Here is a 20,261-nt window from a genome sequence, read left to right as displayed (position 1 = left end):
ATCCATGCTAGTTTTATTTTTTGTTGTCCTTTCTCTAGGAATAAGATATATTTAATCTGTAGAACGTACTATTGAATTGGATTATCTAAGTTCTTTTGTCATGTCTGTAAATTGATTCATCACTTCATAAAATTTGGAATGCAGGTATTAGGAATAAAAAAATATTGGATTCTAAACATTATCTATGTATATCTGTTTTAACCTTGTAATTCTATGCACTTCAATGTGCTATCCCAACAGCATGAGAGCCTTTCCTGGAAAACTTCTGAGAACTGTCATTCTTAGAAGTAAGCTGAATTTGTGCTTGTAGTTGGTAGGCCAGATGGAAAATGCTTGTTTATACATCGGATTTGATGGTTTTATCTTTTAAAACCATTACGTAAACAAGTTTATTTATTTTGGTACTATTTTCAATCAATGTATAAGAAAGAAATACTTAAGTTTCATGAGAACTTAACAAAATTTATAAGTGCAGTATAGTATATTGGCCATCACCAAATGTTCAACATACAAAAGTGCATACTTTTGTTCAGAAGTATATTTGTTTATTTAGGAACTTGACAGTTCCTAAACTTGTGTTCTAATTGAAGTAATATTTTCTTTTCTTGTATTTTCTATTTTTTTTTTAACAGATAAACTCAGTCTAAGATTTTGGAACAGCAGTTTATAAGAAAATAGTAGATTCAAGTTGGCTTTTTCTTCCATGGTTCCTCATCCTAACTTTTAATATTCAACAAATAAAAATTCTAGTGATGCTTGCAGGATGAATGTAATTCTACTCATGCTGGGAGGTGGTGATTCTGAGTGGTGGGTCTGTGGGCTGAATTTAATAGACACGTGATCCTGGTCAGGTGTGCATCTGCAAGCACATTTCTGTTGAATTAGCTAGAGCACATAGGACTGAATTTATGCCAACAGCAGGAGAACAGGCAGTACCCAGTTTGGTAGAATGCCTCCTTGTATGAGGTTAAACTCATTAGATTTTATGAATACATTCAAATTTTCACCATAAGTTTACAGGATTAGCACTTTGTCTTTTGAATTATTGCATCCTTCACCTAACATTTTGCAAATAGCAAATTTGGTGTTAATGTTCTTTGTATCTTGGATGAGAAAGGCAATAGATAGGTCTTAAACATTCTTTAGGACTGGGTCCTGGGATCCAAGAAGTCGCAGGCCATGTGTTTGACAGCTGTCATTGTTTGTGCCCTTTCTGGATAATCACAGTTGTAGATTTAAGCTCACTGGATACCTTCGTCTTCATGACTAGCAGAGCCACTATTCTGTTCTTGAATAGAACCTTGTGATTCATACTGGAATGTGTGCATGCCATGTTCTTAAAGATAAGTGACATTTAACTTCAGGCAGTGCTGCATTTAATCTTTTCCATTTCAGCTTCCTGTTGCTTAAGATGGTAACTAGAACTATTCAATTTAATTGTTTTTTTAATTCTTCACATCTTGGGCATCTTTTTCCATTTGCTTTCCTTTTGTTCCAGACCTGCATCTTTCTGTCTGTTCAGCCAAACTGACTCCTGCTGCATACTCATCTTCTCAGTAGCATGATCTTCACAGTGCTTGGCAGAAGTACCTAGCTTCTCCCAGACCCTGTTGCACGTTGGACAGAAAAAAATAGATTTGTGCTGTTTGTACCATTACTTCTCTTGCCTTTCCTCCAGAATATTCTTTTTCTCCACACTTGCAGGCAAGACTTTAGAAGTGGAAACTTAAGGGATCTCTCAAAAAAGCCTTTTTCTCACAAACAAGTATTGCACGTTTTGGAGATGTTGACCTTATCCTCATGAACTATACCAGCCTAGTCTAAAACATTTCTAACAAACTATTTCCTGTCATGCCTTCAGAGACAGCTATCTGCAGATGCTTACAAAGTTCACCTCTTATTTAAAAACTGATTTGTGATACCTAAAAGAAGTGTTGAATGTTAGTGTTTGGTTTTTCACTTGTTGATCTTGTTCATGTTATTGTGAACACCGCCACCTCCCCATTCCTTCCTGTCTCCTTAGATTTAGAAGGAGTTCTGAACGAGGAGCTCTCTTGCATTTTAGTATGGTACAGCTGGACTCTGCCATTCAGGATGTTATTTATGTTGAGTGACTAGATTCTCATAGAGCAATAATCCCCCTTGCATTTGTGAAAGGAGACTCAGGGATGTGCAGAAAGCACACCCATTTAGTTATGGTTGTGTTTGTACAATTGCAGTGTGAGTTTTTATGCTTGTCTCCATCTATTTGAATATTGGTGTAAAAGTTTGCAACATCATAATATTGGTCTTTAATGTGTGTATAGACTTTAATACAAATTATCTTAGAGATTTCAGGTCTTCTATTGCCTTATATTTCTTCTTTTTGGAAGTCACTTTATAAAATCACTATTATGATTATATCATGATTTTAGTTCTTCAGCATTCTTAAGACAAAATTTGCTTAAGTACATACTGTTTTAGAAAGGGTTAAAGAGAAGCTGCATTGTGCCATCTTGTGATACTAGTATCAGTGACTTTGCTTTTATAAAATCTTGATTAAAAAGTCTAATTATAGATACATAAAAATTAGTTGTGTTGTACCAGGTATTAAGGATTTTTTTTTTAAAGTTTTAAGAGTCAGAAAACATTTTAAGCTTGAGAAATGATTTTTCTTCAAATTTTCATTCAAAAACAATATAAAACTGCTGCTTTTTTTTCCCTCCTTTTTTTTCTATTTTTTTTTTCCCCTTCTGAACTGGGGGCTCTTACAAGGTACTTTTTTGGTAAACTGTCCACTCCCAGTAGCAGTGGTACCTCAAGATCACTCATAAATTTTGTAATACACTATAGTGTAATTGGTACCTTCCTACTTTTTTTGGCAACACAGTTTGTTGTATCATCATTGTCATATATGACAGTTTATTCTGTCCTGTGGATTATATTACTGAAGTGGTTGTGTGTTTCAGCTAGCCTCCTTTTGTGAAGTTACTTTTAGCTTGCATCAGAACTAGACTTTACAGTACAGCTCCCTGCATAGTTGTGTTGGCACAACTTGAACTTGGGGCTTTGTGCTGCAGTTAGGCTGTAGTGATTTATATACTCATATTGCCAAAGTGGGTTGTTCTTTTGGTGCTACGTTTTACCCTTTAGTTGTTTTGGTTCTCTGAGGAGGAATAATTGAGTAGCCAGCACATCCTAAAGTCTGGCTAAATAATTTGAAACCAAGCCATGAGTCTGGCTCAGAGGGCATAAAATTCTGAAGTCAGTTTTGCTGTCCAGCTGATGGATGTCTGCTGTATTTCCTGTAACATGCTATCTGGCAAATGTTGTGGTACAGCAAAACTGGATGTAGAAAAGAGGTATTTAAGGTGTTCTGTTAGGTGTGAGGATGAGGGTTTTTTTTTGCCATGGAAACACTGAAGTAAAGATCTTAACTGACTAGATAATTAGCTATTAAAAGTTTGAGGTTTTTTCCCCAGACATGTATAGGAGAACCTGTATTAATAAAAACTTCGTATTCTGAATCTTAGTCATTGTGCAGCTTTTGCCTAGGTTTGCTGTTCTATTTATTCCCCTTGTTTGCTCAGTGCTCTGCTGTTACCTCATGCTTTGTGTAAATTGCACAATTATTTTATAAATGGAGCTTGGTTGGTTTTTCCTGAGAGATTTTCTATCCACAAAGTATTGAAATTGGTAAGGTATATAGAGTAGTTGGAAGTATCAGAACTTTGGATTTTTCACACTCAAAACTTTTCACTCTCAGAAGTCCAATTTTTTACGTGGCTTAACTAAGTGACATTTCTGAGTGGAAGGATAACTAAGATTTTGAAATTAGGCTATTAGGACAAAAATAAACTGGTTTTGCTGAGCCACTTTTGTGTACCGGGACTGTATGCTTCTGCAGTAAGTGATTTGAACTCTTCTTAATGCTGAACATTTGTTCTCCTTGACAATTAAGTAGGCGTAGACAAGACAAAATAACATTTCTTAGTAAAGATGGGAAGTAAAAGAGTGATTTTTGTAGACTAATTACCCTTGTTTGTGACTGCTCATAGTCTTTTACAGTACAGGTGTAAGGAATATTTAGAGTTGAAGATTTGGAAGATGCTTCCCATCATCACAGCTTTCCCTTAGAGTTTGCAAAGCTATGGAGCCAACTTCAAGGTCTCTGGGGTTATCTATATCTTAAAATTTATAGGCCTAAGTATCACTTCGAGTCACAGATACCCATATTCACCAATCCTTGATTTCAAAGTGTCTTACCAGTTGAAGTTAGATTTTGACTTTGTTTCATTTTGGTTCAATTGCTGACTACCCCTTCCTTTGAAACATATTTCTGTGTTACTTTTTAAAAGTTACTTTTGGCACAATTCTTTCAGTATCTCTGATGGGGCTAATTGACAGAAAGGAGTTACGAACCAATTCTTTAAGTAAGGGCTTTGTTAAACATGTGATAAGCAAGTAAATTAGTTTTCTGGCTTTGGTAATTGAACGGTTATTAAAGCTTTAAACAAGAGCACCTCTGGTATGATTTGGTATCAACTTGTAATCAAGTTGCTGTGTTGACTTATAGATGTATGTTTATATGGGTAGTTTGTATTTATACCAATATATGTAAATTTCAATATTGTATGTACCTGTAAAATTGATACTGAAATTAGAGAATTCTTTTTGTGAAGCAACTTATTTAAAGGAATCAGCACCATTCAAATGTGCTGTGCTTCAACTTATGAAATAGACCAGACTTCATTACTTTTTCAAATATTCTAATAGATATGTAGTGCTGCTTTTGTAGTGAGTAATATACTTAGCAAAAGTACCTGATTAAATCTTTAATGAAATATAACAGTATCTAGGCAACCAGAATGGATGGGAGGTCTTTACAATCATTGCTCTAAGCAGATTGTTTTTATAGAAGTAATCAATGTACTGTAATGAAAATTCCTGTTGAAAATGTGAAGCGGGTTTATAATTAATATTCTAGAATTTTATATGACCTGTTTCTTGAATTGAAAGTACTGTTGCAATCAAATGGCTACCTGTAATCCCATCTCCCTTTTCCAAAGTTGATAAAATAATTTTTTGCATACAACTTTGGGTTTTTTACATGGATGAAGCTGTTGTAGGTATTTGAATCATATTGGAAGTTTTTGTCAATCACAGTTGTAAGGATATTCTGAATCTCTGGGTGTTTTTAATGGTTTCCAGTAAAACTCAAGAGAGTCTTGCCTACTTTCTAAATCTGTATTGGAATGCTGGAAATAAGCAGTGGATGTTATCTTACAAGCAGCAGAGCTATTCTAGAAGCTCTGCCTTGCTAAAAAGGAAAGCGCACTTGCAGCATCTGGCTTGAATAGCTTTGCACTCTCCCTGTCACTTTTAAATGCGTTGTTCAGTTCTTTGCTGGTTGAATAGTCAAACTGGCTGTCCTGATTGGACTTCGTTTGCTGCTAGAGTGATCAGTTCAACTGATATTTCATAATGGTCTGATGAGGACCTGACTCAAAGCATGATGAGGAGCAGAGATATGTGCTGGATGCAGATGGAGTACTGGAAATGCCGAGTAGCAGGAGGGGGAAATGGATGCAGAATAGGATGCAGAATAGGATACTTTCAATTTCTGTATTTCTGTGTACAGTTCACTGTAGAAATGAATTAGGAATAATGTGAAATTGTGTTCACCTGCAAGGTCCACTTGGTAGACACATTAAACTATTCAAAACTCACTTTCTTAAGACTTATTTGCTACAATAGGAGGTAGAGACAGCCTACCTTAAGGAATGTACTGATTGCAAGTTAGAGGTAGGAGTTTCTTTTCATTCCAAGTCCAGGGAGTATCAGATCTGTGCTTCTTCATGCTCTTCTGTTTAGGAGGTTGTAGGCTTGGCTAGGAAAAATCCTCTCCTACCTGGCAGTTCTTGGTGAAGAATGCAAGTGGGCAGGAAGTACTGCCAGCCCCGTGTCCAAACAGGGAATAGAGAAGAGAATGAAGGCAACAGTAAAGTTGTAGTAATATTAAAATAGAATACAGTGTGAATGAAGTGTTGGAATGCGGTTTTAAAACTTTCTATTACTGGAGATGCGGGTCTTGCAATAAACAAATTGAGAGTAAACCAGACAATTGTTTTGATTATTTATAGATTTTAGTTAAAGAAATGTTATTTTGAATCTTTTTGACTTCATATCTACCAATAATGTTTTATACAGTGGTGGACTGAAAATAAGTTGCGAAGTCTCACTGAAGTGCTGTCTGTATTCTTGATGCATTAAATATTTCTTGAAGCATTTTGAAAGTGGATTTCTCAGCTGTATGCAGATCCTTAATAAATCTGGTAAACTCTTGGCAAAACCTTTACATACTTTCTAAAGCATATAAATACTTAAGCATAAAGCTCTCAAATTGTTGACATGGATCCCTTCTAATATGCTTTAGGGCTGCAGTGTTAGCTAGCAAACACTGTCATCTAATTCCTTGATGAGGGTCTATTTATGTTATTTTCTCTGTCTGCTGCTCTGGGACATAGAAGTGTTTGGGGTTATGTTACATCAGCCTTTGATCCCATACTTGTTTGAAGCCTAACAGGCTGCTATTTAGGTAGGTGTCTGTCTTACTCCTTGCTTCTGGGATTATTGGGTGCAACTGTCTTGGAGGGGACTGACATTTTTATATACTTCAAAGCTGTCTGTTTAATATGAGACTGGTTAAATACAAATTCTATTTAAACAACAATAAAATCCCAAAAAAGACATATATATATATATATATTAAGTACTGCTCACCCTACTTGAGGGTAGTTTTGTGTGCAAAATGTATGTGCATATAACAAAAAAAAAGGTTGACTATGCTCATTAATTTTCTTTCTTGCTTCAAATACAAATAGGACTTATGAAAGTACTTGTATTTGAAAGAAATCATTCACTGATGTCTAGGATCCTTAACATTTTAATCTCTGTCACTTTAAGTCCATTCAGGTTCTCTTGGAGTTGGAGACATTGAAGTGAATTTAGGTCAGCTTTCAATATGCTTATTCTCCTTATTTTTGTAGATCTTAGTCATTGAGCTACAGGATGAAAAACACTTTTAAGTTAGGTGGGGATGAATACTGAAAATTTACATGAACTGAAGTTTATTGCTTTGTTTCTACAATAATGGGACAGCTTTTAGTGTAATTGCATTTTCCCTGGTATAAACTTCGACAGTACCCATTTATCACATTTGCAACTAATGCCTTGGTGTTACGTAACAAGTAGAGCTTTGAATAAAATCAGTAGAGATACGTGTGCGATCTTTTTCCTGCTTTGATAGAAATGCACACACAGTTTTTATAGCACACCGTATTTATAGCATGTTGCACTGTAAAAGGCCATGAAGGCCAACCACACTGTGAGGAGCAATGTCAAGGCACTCTAGATTTTTGGAAGGTGTATTAGATATATATTTGAAGGTCTGGATGAGGCATGCTGTACTCTTGGCAAAAACTGATGGTAACTCTCTTGATAGACATTGAAAGAGTAAAGGACTTGGTTCTTTCTATTGCAGCAGTCAGCATTTATCTTCTAGATTGGGCTCACATACAATAACCACTGAAACTAATATTCAAGAAGGACTTTAATCATATTCTGTCATACCATGATTTTAAATTATGCAGTAATTGCTTCTCAGCACACTACTTTGTATGGAAGAAGAAAGCCACTTGAATTTTAAGTTGCAAATTAAAATGTTTCTTCAGTTTTCTAGAGGAGACAGTTATTTGCTATATTGAAGTTCCGTTCAAAATACTAGCAAGTTTTTGGGCTTTGAATTTTGAAGAGGTTCCCAAGTATATTGGATGATAGTAGTGTGGGTGCTGGCTTTTGATACATTTAAGTAGCCGACGGCTAATCTGATCAAACTGGTGTCAGTATTGACATTTTAGATAAACCTGAAGCCACAAATGTTTAGCTGCTGGTGGTGTGCCATGTAGTTGTCAGGTAGCAAGCATGATTACCAAGTGGTTTTCATCTCCAAAGTTGCATTCACACCTGTATTTAATTTCTGGCATAAGTGAGAGGTTTATTTTCAAACCTTTGTCTCTTAGCCTGTCATGGTCCTGCTGGGTTTGACACTTCACAGGAAGGAGGCTGCGCCTCTGTCTGAATTGAAGAGGAAAATTGCATTGGCACTGTCCTTGTCTAAGGCAGAGATACTGGTGTTTAAGAGTTCTGTTGTACATTCTGGACGTCTTTTTAAAGTAGCTTCAATTCCAAGGCACCACATTTTCTTTTAAATGTCTTACAAAGTTTCTGAAATATGACACTTGGCATTGTACTGGTGCTCTCCTTTAGAATGAGGCAACTCCCCAGTACAGTTATGCTATAAGTGATGCACATAATGATAGAAGGGTTCCTACTATGTAGCAGGAGCTAGTTATTTAAAACAGCTGAGGAATACAGAAATGTTTTTGAAAAGCTAGGTAGAATTTGTATGCAAAAGCTGCTTGTGTTTAATTTTGTGTGGTTCATAAAATTGCACATAATTTCTGCTGAGGTATCTGCTTATCACATGATTGAATTCTAAGGAAAAATAACATTTCATAACACCTTTATCATAAAAAGATATGAAGCACTAATTGAAGATTAGTAGCTGAAAGTAACTGAAAACTCAATTCATACTTCTAAGGATAAAGATGTGAAAAAAAGTTACCTTAAGGTTTGCAAAATGGAGTCTGTGCCCTCTTTGTTTCACTGTAAATTTATTTTTAGAATTCATTGGGTTCCAGAGGTTATACTGAATATAAACTTATATTTTCTACTTATTGTTTCAGTACTAAACTAATTATCATTTGTTTATGTGCTTAATCACTGCTCTAGTTACAGCCTAGTTATTTAAGAAACTCAGAGCAGTCTATTAGACATCTAGACCTGAATAAACATACAGGATGCTACCATGAGTTTATACTTGATTGATTCTCAAGGTGACATTTTATCTTAACAGTTTTGTTAAATGTGGTTTTATGTGTAACAGATCAACTATTTTATTGTACACAGTTGATTTCAAACATCTACCAATAGCAATACCAACGACCTGGGAAAGAAATAATTAGTTGTAATTAATTTTTGATTTGTTAGGGAATTTACAATAGTAGCAGTGGTGTATGGGTGTAAATGATACTGCTTCTGTAGGACTAAGCATGCAGCTACTGAAAACTGGAGAATTATTTCAGGTCTTTTATCTAAATCAGTGCCATAATTTTAGTCTGTCACTTCTCTGGTTCAAATCAGTGATGTAACCTGGGATTCACACTATTACTACATGGCTAATTTTCTGCAAGATACTAATCATACAGATACTTAATTTGTTGAAAGATTCCTGGCACATTCAAATTCCAGTAGCTGTGGAAATTCCAAGATTATTGCCACTTTAGATGTAATGAGTGCTATCTACCTTTGGTTGACTGTATGAGAACACTTGGGAAGGGGAAAAGGGACATAAACTGCCAGGGCCAGCAGCTACCCCAGAATAAGAATAATACCAGATGGTGTAGGTAACTGCTACTTTTGGATGACTTCAAAAAGGGGAGTGGACGAAATTAGAAAATTCAGGCAGATAGAGCAGTGTGGGTTTCAGAGAATGTTTCATTTTGTTTTCAACCTGTCTGGAGTGTGTTGTAGCAAAGTTTCCACTGTGGGTTTCTTGTACCAGCATTGATGTATTTTGAGTATAGTAACACTGATTAGCAGCTTGCATTCTAATTTAATCTCTTGTCTGATAATGTGTCATAAGCTGATAAATTTAAGAGATTATGCTTCCACATACAAAGCCATGTGTTTTTGTAAGAGATTACTGACCCTATAGCAGAAAGAGTAGAAATCACTGAGTGTTTAGCTTCTGCTGTGACCAGCACCTCTCTTGGCAGCTGAGAAGCAGGCACCATCCAGCTTGTGTTTTCTATTGTGAAGTTCAAGTGTCTGACAGAATTGGATAGGAAAGTTGTGGGGAGAGAACTTGACAGTACCTCAACCCAAAACTGTACAAGTCCATGTATTTTATTTTAAATTTCACATTTGTCTTTATGCTTAAATTAATCTGGTCTAAGTGTCCTATTCTACAGGCTGGAAAGCTGGCAAATATCTGTTGAAAGTTTTAAATTAATTACTCTTGCCCATACATGAACTCTCTTCTGGCAACATACAAGGCTGTTCTACTTTTTTGTGGATTGTGTTCCTTAGTCTGACTTATTTGGTGCTATTTCAAAGCCAACCCAATTTTTTCTCTTCAGATTTTATCTAATGCTTAAGTTATTTTAATTTAGTCTGCATTTTTTTTCCATGTTCATATTACAAGGAGTATATTTATTCTATTAGAGAATAGTTATACTTGACAGTTAATTTTGTCCAAAGAGGGATACTGTGAACTAGAAATTTGCCTTGCTTTTTATTTTGGTATTTAATTGGTTTCTTCAGTAAACAATTAGCAAAAATGTTGGAAGTTAGAAATGTTACTGTTAAGATCTCAGCCTTTCCAAGCAGTGTTTTTGGTACTTGGATGCATAAAACATTTGTTCCAGAAATTAGTAGTTCTGGAATCCTTGCTATGTAGGCAGTGTGTGGGATACTAAATCATGAGACATTCTAGTATTTTAAAGTAGCATTTTTGCTTACCTGTTAATTTTAATCAAATTATTAAATGTTTCAATTAATTTTAAACAGGGATTTGCTTAATTGGAAAAGAATGTTCAATCTAAGATGGTGTTTGCTACAATTCACTAGTAGTGAGTCATAGGGTGATAAAATCATTTAGATTGGAAAAGAACCTAAATGATTTTATCACCCTGTGATAAAATAAAGATTGAGTCCAAGCCAGTCTTTTTTTTTTTTTTTTTTTTTTTTTTCTCCTGTAATTGACCAAACACAGCTTGGAGAATCAAATACTGCTTTAGCTGTTTCTTAAATTTATTTGAACTCTGCTTGGCTTATTACTTGGTTCCTTCAAAGGGAAGATGCATTAAGACTGATGTGCTAAGTGTTTTTTTGATTGGGGGATTTTTTTGAACAAGATACTTTGATTTTTTTCTATTTCCAAAGCAGAGAGTTGTCTTTGAAAGAAAAATCATAATGTGCACTTAGTCCTTCTTATTTAGCTGAGCATTAGCTTCACCGTGGTGCAGTAGGGTTAAGTCACAGGCCTGGGTTTATGTGCTGGCTCTGGAGTCATGGGGTGCAGTCAGAGTTCATGCTGGATCCAGGTAAATGACTGCTATGCATAGTACAATACTAGCTGGGAAATAATGACATCTGAAGGTAGAGCCTGAGTATTAAACTTTGATGCAGAAGACCCTTCAGATTATAGTGGAATCTCTGGGGAAAATGTGAAATTTTGCTATTTAAGTTGGATGTGCTTTGCTCCCATACTTTGGCAGTCTGCATAATGAAGCATAAACATCTACCTGCTTTGTGTAGGAAGAGTATTAGATTTAATTCAAGTTATGTTCTTAGTCAACTATGTGAACAAAAGTTTTAAAATTCTTTAGTTTAGATTTTTGTAGATTGTGTTGCCCTTTTTTGAGGAGAATATGAAGGATATAAAGTGTGGAAGGAGAAGAAAGGACTAATCAGGTATTAAAACTTCCATTAATGTAATGACTTAACAGTAAATTTAGACTTACATTTAAAAGTGAACAAACAGAAAATGCCCACTGCTCTCTTAAATTCAGAAATTACATGCTGCTGTCTAGCAGTCTAAGCGGACCTGTCATGTCTTTTTAATATTTTTGTTATAAATAAATTGTAACTGAGCCAATAAGAATGTTCAAATTATTGACAGTAGTGATCTGAAATCAAGTGTCACATTTAAATAGCAAGCAATAAATAGCATAATTTACTAGATGATTGAGGAATATAAAATCAAGTCTGTCTAAGTTTATGTAGTGCTTGGTTGTGACAGTATAGCTAGCTCTGACATTTTATATGCAACTGTCATGTGGAATATTTAATGCTGCTTGCTTCTATCTGAAACTTTCTAAACCAAAGTTAGTTCTCATTTTGCTGTACAGGCAATTTATGCTGAGATAAAGGAGGAAATTTTATGAAGTGTATCTGTCAGAAAAGCTGGCAGAGTTCTGCATTCAGCAGTTCAAAAATAATGAATTTCCTTTCATTATGGGACAATGAGTAAGGTTAAATTTTCCCATGTCCTTTGCAAAGATTATTAGGAATGCTGCAGTTATTTCAGCATGCAGTTAAAGGAGAAACCCAAACCAAGCACAACCATTTCTATTTTCCTTTAAATAATATAGGGGAATGCACCTTCCAGGAACTCACTGCTGATGTTAGGTACTCTGTAATAAATGACTTAATTATTCTTTATGAGTATTATGGGTGTTTGTGGTTATGTTACTGAGAATGCTTTTATGATAATTGTAGGTGTTTGGTACATGTGAATTCTAACACCATAGAGGAGCATGTACTCAAAAAATGGAGTACAAAGTGTATGACAAAAATAATTACATTTTTATACTGTAACTAGTCCTGACACTGACATTCTTGGTTATTCAAATGTGATAAATTTTTAACAGAACATTTTATGAGGTTGTGTAAATTAAATGCTGTAGTATATGTCTTAATATCTCTAAAGTTGCTGTTGAATTCAGGGAATATACCATCTTCAAATTATTTGAATAAAAACATTAATCCAAAGCAAATTATAGTAATTTAATTAATAAAGCTAATCTTTAAACTTTTGTCACCTATTTGTGCTTAAGTGCATAATTAGCTGTTTTGAGATTTTTAATTTGGTTTATAAATGCTTCAGGTGTCTAAATAACAAATGACTTTTGTACTGGTGTCTCTGATTTCTGTTTATATTAATTTCTGTTTATATTAATGTACTTCCATGGCCACTCAGACTCTGGAGAACTTTTGCTGCTCTGTAAAGAAAGTTGCAGATTTATAAAAAACTAAGTCTTTTGCTTTGACATGAGCTACAGATGGCATTAAGCAATCTAGATTGATGCTGACAGGCCTACTTTATTCCTCAGCTCTGTTCCTCTGAGCTCAATGTCTGTCTTGGTTCCAGCGCTCGTAACCACATCGTAGCAGTGCTGGGGAGGAGGTGGGACAACTTTTAACAGCCAGTCTTAAATTGGCCTGAGCCTGTCCTGAAGTTACATACTTGTTTTAAAAACAGGAATATCCTAAAAGCAGCACTTTATAGTATTTAAGTATAGAAATACTCTGTTCTACAGAAATTAAATACTTAAGTTGGAAGAAACCTCTTAGAGGTCTAGAGGCTCTTAGAGGTCATCTAGTATCCCTTGGCTCAAAGCCAGACTAACATCAAAACAGGTAAGCTTGCTCAGAGCCTTGTCCAGTTGAATTTGAAGATCTCTGAGGCTGAGTTTCTGCTTCCTCCGTGTGCAGTACAACCTCTTCCATGGAAAAGGTTCCTTGTACCTCCTTCCTTATATCTCACTGAAACTGACTGTGCTAGAGGTTAACTGCCTCACATCTCTTTGTTGTGTGCAAGTTTACTTCTGCTTTAAGCTGTCTTAAGTGGGTGTTATGGGAAGGACAGAAACTTAAAGACATCTGACCTTCTCCTCACACCAATCTTTCTAGGATTAAAGTGTCCAGTTCCTTGTAGCTTTTCCTTGAATGTCATTGCCCTCTAAACAACTAGGTGACCTTCAACTGTTTTTTGTCTGTCTCATTTACTGGGCTCTGCGGGGTAGAATTGTATACAGTACTCGGATACAGTGTAATGAATACTGACTGCTGGGGAGAAACAGCGCCCTTTGACTTGTCTGTGCTTTTGCCACTGCAGCAGTGGAGTCTGTTGGTCAGGATCAGCCCAAACACCCACACAGCTGTGTGATCACTCTCCTCTCCCTTGGGATAAGGAAAAAATAGAAGGAAGGCAAGTACAGTCATGGATCAAGGTAATGATGTTTTAATAGTGAAAGCCATAGCTGGCACACACTAGCAAAGTAGAAAGAAGAGTTAATTCCTTCCTTCTCACTGGGATGCAGGTGTTTGGCCACTTCCTGGAAAGCAGGGCCTTGGCATGCTTAAGGTTTGTCTGGAAAGAATCATAGAATTGTTTAGTTTGGAAAAAGCTTATAATGTCATTGTGTCCAACCATTAACCCGGCATTGTCAAGCCCACCACTGAACCATGTCCCCAGGTGCCAGATCTAAAGTTTTTAAATACCTCCAGGTATGGTGGCACCACCACTTTCCTGGGCAGCCTGTTTCAATGGTTGACAGTGCTTTTGATGAAGACATTTTTCCAGTCTCAACCTCTCCTGGTACAGCCTGATGCCATTTCCTATTGCCCTATCGCTTATTACCTCAGAGAAGAGACTGACTTCACCTGGCTAAAACATCCTTAAGGTAGTTGTAGAGAGTGTTCAGGTCTCCCCTGAGCCTCCTGTTATCCAGACTAAAGAACCCCAGTTCCCTCATTCCTTATATGAATTGTGTCTCAGATCCATCACTGTAACCGCAGTTCCAAAGGTTGTAACAAAAGAAGGTTCATACAAACACTGAGAACAAATTACTGCCTCTCTTCTTCCCTCCCTTCCCTGAGGTTTTGCTGCTGAGCATGGAATATCCCTTTGGTTGTCTTTTGTCAGCTGTCCCAGCTGTGTCCCTTCTCAAGGTCTTGTCTACACCCAGCCTACTCGTTAAGGGTGGGGATGTGGTGGAAAAGAGAAAATGCCTTGATGCTGTGCTTGCATTTTTCAGCTATAAGACAACCATCGATTTCTCTTGCTAATGAGTGTTACCAGCACTGGTTTAGCTACAAACCTGCAATCCAGCAGGGCTGCTGTGAAGAGAGTTAACTTTGTCCCAGACAGTCCCAGTGCAGTGGCCTGGAATGTGATTGACCTTCATCACCATAAGGCCCACTGCCTACTGTTCCTGAGCCCCACAGTTTTCCTAACCCATTAGTCGCAAATGAGTTGGATGTGTTATTCTGTGCAACTTGAAGGACTTCACAATTGTCTGTGTTCACTGTCATGAGATTCGTCAGCTCAGTCTTCTAGCATATTGAGGACCTTCTAAATAGCACCTCTGTTCTGTAACACTGGCAACCGCTTCCTGGACTCCTGGGCTCATGTCAGCTGCAAACTTGATGTCAGTGCATTCTACCTTTGCTTTCAGGTCATTGGTGAAGATTCTAAACTCTATTAGCTCAGTGTTGTCTCCTGGAGATTGCCTAAATGCCTTCGGTTAGTGTTTTGAACCAATGACACAAGCCTTTGACTGTGGCTGTCTGGGCAGATTTTCAGGCACCCTAAAGTTGGTACTTATTCACTTGGTAAAAGGGCTGCCATGGAAGGTGGCATTGGAAGCCTTATTAGAGTCAAAGTAATTTACAGCTGTTAGTGTCCTTCAACCCAAACCCATCTCTTTCCTCATGAGAACTTACTAAATGAAGTTTGTACTTTGTAAACCTGTGTCAGCACTTCTCAATAACCTTTATTTTGTCCAAAATGGGGTTGACTATCGTGTCAAGTTCTTGCCCTTTTTTTTGGAGATGAGTAAGTGCAGACTTTATCAGTGTCTTTCTGTGGTCAGTTTTCTTTGGTAATTGGAATTGGACAATGGGTGATCTCTGCATTAGAAATACCTGTAGACTGTATGAAGATGAGAGTCACTTCTGCAAAGCTATATTGAGACAGGGGAACTGTGAGAGGTAGAAGTCAGCACAAGTCACAGACAAACCGAGAGGGTGCTATCTAAAGGGATTAGACCACAGCTGTAAGAGTTTCATATATTTTTCAGAGTAGGAAGCATAATAAAGATAGATTGAGATGGCAAAAACTGCATCTTTCTCCCTGTCTGTTGACAGAATACTGTTTTTCTAAGCTTTGTATTTTAACATAGATTTTGTTTTGTTTTGTTGTGCAGCACTTAAAATGATATCAGGTTGACTGGTAAACCTCATGCCATCTGTTCTAACAAGAAGTAGGCTGACTGTTGGTTTATTCATGCAATGGTGAAAAGGTGTTCATTTGCAACACGGAAGACCATTAATACAGTGTGAAGAATGGATTTTGGTTAGGTTTTGATTAAAAGGCAGTTAGAGGAATTAAGCTTTAGATCCCTTTGAAGTTGAGCAACTTATCATCTGTTGATATTAGAAACACCAGCAAACTGTGTAAAGATTATGCTCACTTCAGTAAAAAGAAAAGACTTTTGAGAACTGAGATTTGTTCTTGGAATGGCTTGGTTTTGAAGTTTCCAGCTGATGATTTTATATTAAAATCAGTTTGTAACATGTTCTTTTATCTGTTGAAGGTTTTTATATTTGTTAGATATGTGAAGTATAGAATCAAAATATATTTTCCAAGATCAGTAAAAGCCTAATGTTGAATTTTCACACATTTATTTTTCAGGAGCTGGTGAATCGGGGAAAAGCACAATTGTCAAGCAAATGAAGTAAGTGTGGTGAAATACTGTGATAGAGAAATATTTTTGAATTTGAATAGAGAATTTATTTTTTTTTTCTTCCATAGGATTATCCATGAAGCTGGTTATTCAGAAGATGAATGTAAACAGTACAAAGCTGTTGTCTACAGTAACACCATTCAGTCCATTATTGCTATCATTAGAGCAATGGGGAGGTTGAAGATAGACTTTGGTGATCCAATCAGGGCTGTGAGTATTGAAGTACACACACAGATATACAGCTGAAATACCCATACTATTTCCTTCAGAAATCTTTGTGAGATACGTGTTTGTTTGATAGCTAAATGCCTTTGGCCTTTACATGGCAAGGTGACCTGTGGAGCAGTCAGCACTGGGTTGATTCACAACTATTTGGTTTAGATACTATTTTCTGGATTCTGTCTAAATCTGGAGAACTAAACATCTGAATCTTAAGGAGTCCACAGTTATGTCTCTAATTTGTATGGACTTGTGAGCTTTTAGGTAGGTCATTTAAGTTAGACATCTTAAAAAATACAGCTTAAATAGGGAGGCATCTAGCCACTTCTGCTCTGTGTTGCCTGCACTCCTCTATTAGGTCATAGAGCAGTGCCTGAAACATTGCCAGCCTCTGAGCTGTTTCATACTGATTTCCAGTGTTGAGAACTTTATTTTGCACAAGGAGACATGGGCATGCACCTGCTGCTGGGATCTTATTTTTTCATGATACTAATCCTGGAACTTTTCCCAGGAAATGAGACCTTTTCCTAAGCTTCTCTGTACCTTTTCCATCTTATCTTGTCTAATGTCCTGCGTGTAAAGCTCTGATGAGTTTATTTGCCATCCTGCCTATTGGGACCTCCAGTCCTAATCCTATGCTCTTATCTCTGGTGACCCTGATTACATCCACATTTAGTCAGGCAGGGAGAAGTTTGGAATTTCTCTGTAGAAGGCTAAGTTTGTGTTTTTGCTTGTGGTCTCATTACAAGACTCTGTACAGTCTATGTTGCAGTGCTGAAACTGATCCCCAGAGCTGTTACTCTGAACAGCAGTTAAAGTTGGTTCAGGATGTGTGCTGTTATCTCCTCCCCACAGAAATCAGAGTGCAGAATGCTCACCAGTAACAGTTTTGAAGCCAGCTATCTCATAGGAAAGATGGAGGAAGAATTTTGTTGTTTATGAGCATGTTCATGTTCATAAGTATATGTGAGGTAGTCAGAGCAATATTTTGTTATAAGTTCTTTCCATCACTTTAAGGTGGAATTACAATTTGGAAGGAGATGAGGGTTTTTAAAAATAAGGAACAGTATGTAGATTCTTCATTCCTGACAGTCTTGAAGATTTTATTGGTTGCTTGAAGAGCAGTTTATAAGCATTAGACGGTATTCATTCAGTAACCTTATGAAAGCAGTATGTATGGTTGTCATAAGGAAGACATTTGTAAAATTATGTATAGTGAGTCATGAAGTTGTATCTGAAGTCTAAATCTGATTGACAGCCAATTATAGCCATCATTTTATGTACATGCGTTACTTCTACCTGATGTCTCTTCAGTTTTAAGCCTAACTAGTAAAAGCTTCAATTTTATTGGTTACTCCTCTCTACATTTGTTCTCATGTTTTCTGTAGTCTGCCCTGAAGACTAAAGTTTTCCAGAGCACTGACGATATTTCACTGCTTGTTAGTTCAGTGTTTGTGCAGTCCTCTCTGGAGTCTGGCAGTTAATGTTAGAAAGAGGCAGATGGTAGACTTATGTTACTAAATGCATAGTAAGAGAAAACGGAGGAGGAGTAAATTTAGGTGTTGGCAGATAAAATGACTAACAAGAAGATTTTGAGGGCTATGTTATATATGATGTCAGTTTTAAGTCATCTGAGTTTCTTGACTTCAGAGAACTGTATAAATGATGAGGCAAACTTGTGTCAGGAGCAATCTTAAAATAGTTGTACATCCCTTTATACTTAGTCAGGTCTTGGTGGTCCAAATTCTTTTTTTCAGAGGAACATTGCTATGAAATATTAGCATTAGATGTCAGTAGTAGTATGTTTATACCTCAATTATTTTAAATTTTGTTGTCTTTTGCAGAAAAAATAGCTCAAAATTGTAACTTCTGGTGTAAACTGTTATATTTGGATTATTTTTCGTAAATTTCTGAGGTGAATTTCTGAGGGTTTTACTCTAAATGGGGTAAGGTTTCTTTGAAAATCACATACTCTTATTTCTGTCGTAAGACTAATGGTAGAGCAGTGAGTTGAACATTCTTTTTCTTCAAGTTATTGAATCAAGGGAGCACAGATAACACCAGCAGGTCAGTTGTAAATCTGGTGTATCTTCCTCTGTGCTACAGGACAGTTTAAGTAGGAACTGTTTTGAGAAACATTTGTGAATGTGGTTCAAAGGACTGTAGGCCACTTTCTGAATGTGAGATTTGCACTAGTTGGAGAAATGGTGAAGTTAATTTTTTTACATTACCTTATGTATGGAATCTGGTTTCAAAAGTGACACCTGTAGAGGAAGCTGTCCTATTTCAGTATAACTAAAGGAAAGTATCTAGCATTGATTAATAATGGAAATAGGACTTGATTATTGCTTACTGCCTCGCTTGTGGTGTCTGTATAGTTGCCATTTTAGCAAAAAGGAAGATGGGGTAACAGAGACCATCTTTCAGTTTAATGTTTGGCCTTTTAAAAAGCTGAAATCAATTCTCTTGTTCTATCTTCCCTTTCCCTACTCCCCTGTTTGAGAGCATGTAGAGACACATGAAAATCAGACCTTCTTAGGTATAAAATCCTACCATCTTTTGTGACAAAACTGTCAGTTTCTAAGCAGTTTCCATCATGTGTTTTAATATTGTCCCTTCTTAAAGGTTTGCTGCTTTTGTGAGTTGTAGGTCCTTGCATTTGCATTCACAAACAGTATTCAAGTCCAGAGCTGTCATTCAGATTTCTTTGATGTGGGCATAGTGTTCAAATTAAAGCCCCTGAAATCTGACTATCCAACCCTTTGATCTTTACAGCTCTGAGTTTTTTATGTAATTATTATTGCAATGTATTAAATTTGTATTATTTGTCCACAATTTATCCTGTGTATGTGTAGTATACAGTATTTTTGTTTGATGAATGTTCTTTTAGATTTCTACCTACTCTAGCTTTCAAAAGACACCTTCAACTATACATCAACAACCTGTTCTTCATATGTGTACCTACAGATATATATATATATATATATGTTTAAGTCTCTTCAAGTTTGGATTGAGTTCACTGAACTGCAAGCCTTTTGTTTTCAGCCTCTGAAATTTAGTATTACCCAATCCATCTGTAAACATTTTCCCTGTTAGCTCACATGATCTTTGATTATTTAAGTCTACAGTGGACAGTATCTTTAGAACAAGCACTGCTTTTTGTGCTTATCCTGAAAATGTGTATTTTTTCCCCACAGCTTAGTGTTGGAATAGCAAAGTGACAGATTTTTTTTACAGATTTGCATGTGTCTTCACTTACTGTTTTGTTAGAATAACCTTATATGTTGCCTTTTTAAATCCTCCTCTTTCTTGAAATACTTTAGTTCCCAGCTGACAGGTCTGAGTCTCCCTGTTTCTCCTTGCTCCTTTCCAGATTCATTGTTCTGTTTCTTTTAATTACTGGAAAAATAGTACATGCTGTGGGTAGTAGCTACAAGCTGATTTTTCTGGCTGATGTACCTTGGCATTGGATTTTGTTCTGCTAATAATCAAGGTAGAGCAGCTACTCACAGGAGAGTACTAATGGGGACTTTATACCCATCTGCTGTCTTTCCTTCAGTGCCTTACAGGTATAAATACAATAGAAATACTTCAGGAAATAAAATACTAAGTTCCATTGCTCAGTCA

At 36.4% G+C, this 20,261-nt stretch overlaps 1 protein-coding gene across 2 annotated transcripts in view; it reads left to right on the top strand.

Annotated features, from left to right (window-relative positions):
* Positions 1-20,261, top strand: part of LOC131591814 (guanine nucleotide-binding protein G(i) subunit alpha-1) — a 32,259-nt gene that overhangs the window by 2,962 nt on the left and 9,036 nt on the right. For both annotated transcript variants that reach the window (XM_058862884.1, XM_058862883.1), the window contains exons 2-3: positions 16,364-16,406; positions 16,484-16,625. In XM_058862884.1, coding sequence (XP_058718867.1) covers positions 16,364-16,406; positions 16,484-16,625 — 185 coding nt within the window. The remainder of the gene's footprint in view (positions 1-16,363; positions 16,407-16,483; positions 16,626-20,261) is intronic.

The sequence above is a fragment of the Poecile atricapillus genome, chromosome W, assembly GCF_030490865.1.
Source record: "Poecile atricapillus isolate bPoeAtr1 chromosome W, bPoeAtr1.hap1, whole genome shotgun sequence".
Classification (NCBI taxonomy): Eukaryota; Metazoa; Chordata; class Aves; order Passeriformes; family Paridae; genus Poecile; species Poecile atricapillus.
Note: the sequence above shows the minus strand (reverse complement) of the source record. Positions and strands in the feature narration are given on the sequence as shown.